This window comes from Aedes albopictus, chromosome 3, assembly GCF_035046485.1.
Source record: "Aedes albopictus strain Foshan chromosome 3, AalbF5, whole genome shotgun sequence".
Lineage (NCBI taxonomy): Eukaryota > Metazoa > Arthropoda > Insecta > Diptera > Culicidae > Aedes > Aedes albopictus.
In genome coordinates this window covers 395,796,409-395,801,842 of record NC_085138.1, presented here as the reverse complement: position 1 = coordinate 395,801,842, position 5,434 = coordinate 395,796,409, and the positions used below count along the sequence as shown (strand labels likewise).

Here is a 5,434-nt window from a genome sequence, read left to right as displayed (position 1 = left end):
CTTCTGAAGGAACCCGTGGAAGATTTTCTAAAAGAAACCCCTAAGGGATTTTGTAGAGGAACCAATGGAAGGATTTAAAAAAAGGATTCTTAGTTTTTAGTTCTTAATTTCTGGAAACTTTATGAAAATGCAGAAGAGTGCATGAATGATAGATTTTCCAAAGAAATCTCTGGAATAATTCCTCAAGGAATTCCCAGAAAGAACCCTTGGCAAAAACAAGATTTCGTAGAAGGCTTTCTAAATGATTTAATGGAGGTATTTCTGAAGAAACCCGTGAAGAAATTTTAGATAAAAATCTATGGAAGAATTTTCGAAGAAACCTATGAAAGGTTTTTAAATTGATTCAACGAGAAATTCCTGGAGGGATCTCTCAAAGCATTTCTGAAGACATTAATAAAGGATTTCTGATTAAACATATGGTTGAGTTCCTGAAGCAATACTGCAAGATTTTCTAAAATGACCGTTTGAGAAAATGGTTTCGTTATAGACTTTTTGTTTAATATAACGTAGAGGAACTCAAGGAGGAATCCATAACCCAAGCAACACCACTTGTTTGAAAGCCAGTAAAAGCAACCTTAATGTTGCACTGTCTGTTTTATAAACGATGGAACACAATTGCTTCTTCTTTGTAACCCAAAAAGCGCAGACTCTGAATCATTATGTAACTTGAATGAGAGAGAATGATAAAAAAAAATGGAAGAAAGATTTTGTCCAGACCCGAATCATGGACACCAGGAGTATTAAGTACGCACCTTACAAACTATGTGAGATATTTGGTGATTTCTATGAAACAAAGCCAAAACTTAACGAAATTCGGAGTTTAAATACAGCTCTATTGACAAGATGGAAGTTGCGTGTGGTTTCAGTGCAAGTCATTTAGACCAAAGCATGGTAAACCACATTTTGGATGATGTTGTAGGGCGTAGGCGCTGCATGGGATATTAATTGTCCATTGAATCTCTGCAGGAAAAAGAAGTATTTTGAAGAATATCTGAATACATCACAACACGAATTTCTGAAACAATCCCTGGAAAACGCTTATTATTCGGAATTTTTTCATGAAATCACTGGTAATTGTCCTAATATTACATAGATTTTTTGCACAATATATTCGTAATAATCACATAAACGGTTTCCTTATGTTTATGAGAAAAGTGTTATTTTTTTTGCACCAGAAATTAGTTTGATTCGTATTGCAACAAATTTTACAAAAATAGCTCTGATTTTTCGATAAGGAGTGTATATTCAAAGAAAACGTCACATCCTACTATGCCGTAAAGTTGAATACACCTGATTCGAGCGCTTTCTTCCTTCAAAAGGGGAAATCCCCGCACGATCACTATCACATGTTTTCTCATAATTCCTCTTTTTGATTTGTCTTCCACATCTCACGTCGTCTCGTCCATCGCTGCAACTAGTTTCCGCCTGCCTTTAAGCATTCCTTCATTTCATATACTAGTTCGAGAACGGCTTCCTACACTAACCTAACCCTGCGAAGAAATCCAACGCGTAAATCCCCGTCTTCAACCAAAACAGACACCATGACTCAGTCGTGATCGTTGACCATGGTGTTATTTCCCATGGCGGGGGTTGTTCACAAACTATGATCAGTGTTGGTTAAGGGGAGAACGTTGTTGAAATGAGGACATCATACCCGGAAAGTGAGACAAATTGGGGAGAGTGCTTGACATCGTCAACGAATTGTTCCACAGTCCATCGAATCACGAGCCGAAGTATTGCAATGAACTTGAAATCGTTTAGCGAGAACAACTTCGAAGAAGTCACGCACCAACTGAAGCGATAGCAGCAGCGGCGATGCTTGATGAAGCAACGAACGCACGGTCACCGAAAAAAAAAATCGAGAACCTGTTTCTTCCGTTTGTGATGATACTATGCATAGGCAAATGGGGCCGACGACGATGCGAGCACGGGTCAAGACGGAACAGGTGTGCCAGACACGGCCGGGGAATCAAAAGTCGTTCGGAAATCTGTGCAAAATACAAGTTGTTCTCGATTGTTGTCGTCTGCGTTGTGATATGCGTTTCTTGCCATCCTTTTCGGTTGGTTGTTCCGAGTGTGGTGGTTGATCATTGGAAACCAGTTGCTGACTCGGATGGGCTGTCCGATGAACAGTTAGTGAGAAGTAAACGCCCGAACGAGAGATAGAGACACAGATTCAGCCGAAGACGTCCACTAACAGTGCCCGTTCGATATCAACCACTTCATCGGCCGGGCGAGATCGCGCCGATCAGTTTCTGTCGTAACATTCTTGAAGTGACTCGAGTTTTTGTTGAGCCTCTATCTGAAGATTTGCTCGGTTATGGTGATTTAAGGCGATCTGTTTGTGCTAGAAAACCGTGAAGATGCTGCGGAAGCGAATATTAATTAGTATTGCACTGGTTGTTGGAATATGTGACTTTGGTAAGTAATGTTTGTGGTAGAGGGTTTGAAAAATCATAATGATGAACAAGGTTCTACGACGTCATTTTTTCGCACCCGGGAACCGGTTATTAATTTTAACTTGTAATACTTTCAGTTGCTGCGGGCCGTGGAGAAAATAGACGAGGATATAATGATGCTGATGATAATGATTATAATACAGGGGGATTTATACAAAATTCGAGATACGAACGTGGCCGAGGAGTTCAAGGCCAACAAATTCCCATTGGAGGGCTACTTGGTGTGAACCTATTTGAAAAAGTTGCAATGGATACGGCAAATGTTTTCAATAGTGTCAATAAACAAATTGGGGCCACATTCAATCAGTTGGCTCAACCGTATGGTGCAGGACAACCATTTTTCAGTGTTGGATTTGGTGTTAACAATGGATATCCAGGTTATATGCAAGGTCTTTATGGGCAACCACAAGTCCCTGGACGCCCAGGCCAGCCATACGGATATCCACCACCGCCACATGGGCCACCTCCACCTCACGGACCACCCCCGCCTCACAGACCACCTCCACCGCATGGACCACCTCCACCATATGGACGTCCACCATCGCATGGAGGTTACCAACCAAGCGGTCATGACCACCACCATGAACACGGACATGAACATCACAATCATGGTAACCATGGTCACAATCAAGGTCCAGGATACGCCAATGGATATGATCATGGTCATTATCCAGGAAATAATTATGGCCATGGTGGAAACAACGGTCAAGGCCAAGGTTCGAACAACGGAAATGGTCGGCCACAACCAGATCTTCCATCACCATTGCCTCCAAAAACCCCGATAAATCCTACGCAAGTGCCACCAATATCTCCGAATATCAACAATGGAGGTTCAACTTCTACGTTCCCACCTGTCCCTCCTCCTCCACCGCCTCCTGCTCCAGCTCCACCAACAGTTCCAATTCAACCACCACCGGCAGTACCTGCTCCACCGCCGCCAACTCCAGCTCCAATTTCTTCTACTACTACGGAAGAAATTGAGGACGTTACTTATGACATTGATATTAGAGGCGAATTTGAAGCTAACCAAACTCGCAGAAGACGTCAATTATTTCCGAATCTATTCAACTCCATAGGAAACATCGTACAAACCGGAGTCAACCTTGCAAACCCTGTTCTTGGATTCGGACAAAGACCCAACGCTGCCCAACCCTACAATCCCCAACCACAGCCAACTCGGCCAGTCCAGTTCAACGGTTTTCAGCCACAGCCTGTTACCCAATCATCGTTCCAGCCAGCTCCGTCAACTGCTAGTCCAAACTTCCAACGGACGACCAACGCTCCTCAAACACCTCCTCCGGCTCCGTCAACGATTGCACCATCCACTCAAGCGCCCTTGCCAGCACCTGAAACCCCCAGTGCAGAACCCGGTCTCCCAGAACTCAACCTTCAAAACCTTGGAGGAAGTGATTTCACCTGGACTGCAGAAAATATCGGAACTCATCGTAACCGACGAGACACAGACTCAATTTTCTTCCCCGATGACGATATTTTTGATCGTCCTCTTCCGATTCGTCCTCCCGCTCTTGTCATCAACCCCGTCGTCAAGCAACCCTTCACCGAGTCCCAAGCCGGTAGCCAAGCCCAGTCACAGAATAACTTCGGGGGATTCGACCAGACTAGCGGATCCCAATCGCAATCACAATCCGTTCAAAACGAACTAGGCCAGTTCAACCAAAACGCTGCCGGAAGTACTTCTGGAAACATCGCCACCGATGGATCTTCCGGTCAACTGAGCGCTGCCAACACAATGCAACAGAGCTTCCAGACGGCTGATTCTTCCGGAAGCAACAACGCCGCCCAGAGTCAGTCAGCAAACTTCGACAAGAACGGTAACCTAGCGTTAACCTCATCCAACGCCAACACCAACTCGATTCGAGAGAAAGACCGTTTCAAGGAACAATCCAACGCAGGATCGTCGTCCACCCTGCAGAACCAATTCGGAACATCGTCGAACAATGCCCAAAGCAACTCGGAAACATTCCACGAAAACGGGCTTCAAGGTAACAAAAACTCCGCCTCCAGTCAGTCACTGCAGACCAACAAGGACGGTTCCGTGTCCGGGTCGAACTCGAACACGATGAGCAACACGTTCACCGGCCCGAACGGGCAGCAGGGAAGTTCTTCGTCGAGCCAGTCGTCCAGTTTCAATCAGGGATCCCCCAGCAAGGGCGGAAAGGGCGGTTCGTCATCTAGTGCGTCGTCTTCGGCTTCGTCTAGCTCTGGCAACGGGGGTTCGTTTAGCATAAGTGGATCGTTTTCGGGTATTCCCCCGTTTCAGGGATTTCCCAACTTTTTCAACCAGCTGAAGGGGAAGTGAAACTGGAAGCGACGATGGAAGATGCGAAGTGATAATTAGATAAGAGAAATAAATTATAGTAACAGTAGATAATGTGGAATGTGTTTTATTGAATGACCAAACTGAAGTCTTGCAGAGCGACGTTTATCTGATTTTCAAAATCCAACCATATCGACTGCTTCTTTGACCCTAGTAGGATGTTGCGGTCAATATGACCCAGACAGGCTCGCTGAACGTGCACTACGCCATCGTGGTGCGAAAAACCTCACATCTTAGGAGGGTTAGAATTGACGTTTTGACGTGGCAATGAATGGCTTAATCTATCTGGGTGTTTTGAGAAAAAGGGTTCAAAATTAAATATCTTTTTTTAGTCGAAAACGTGAATAGAAGCCTGTCACAATATGCTGAAGTCAGATTAAACACGCAGATACATTTTCAAAGGACTGGTTCTCCCGAACATTTGCTCAGAGTTCCTTAAGGGGTGATACACAAATTATGTCACGCAAAAATCGACCGTTATCAACTTACCACCCCCTCCCCTCCCCCCATTAACACACTTTTTGTAGGAGACCTCAAAGCATTTTGTATGGCTCGTCAAGCTTTTCAAAACCCCCTCACCCCTAAAAGCGTGACGTTTAATGGAATAATTTTTCTCCATAGGCTTCCCGAGAATCGG

The 5,434-nt window shown here is 44.6% G+C and overlaps 1 protein-coding gene across 1 annotated transcript; it reads left to right on the top strand.

The window, feature by feature from the left end:
• Positions 1-2,028: 2,028 nt before the first annotated feature.
• On the top strand, positions 2,029-4,866 carry LOC115267873 (uncharacterized). The gene is made up of 2 exons (XM_029875443.2): positions 2,029-2,421; positions 2,537-4,866. The coding sequence occupies exons 1-2, from the start codon at positions 2,364-2,366 to the stop codon at positions 4,777-4,779; spliced, it is 2,301 nt and encodes a 766-aa protein (XP_029731303.2). The 5' UTR covers positions 2,029-2,363; the 3' UTR covers positions 4,780-4,866.
• Positions 4,867-5,434: the final 568 nt, after the last annotated feature.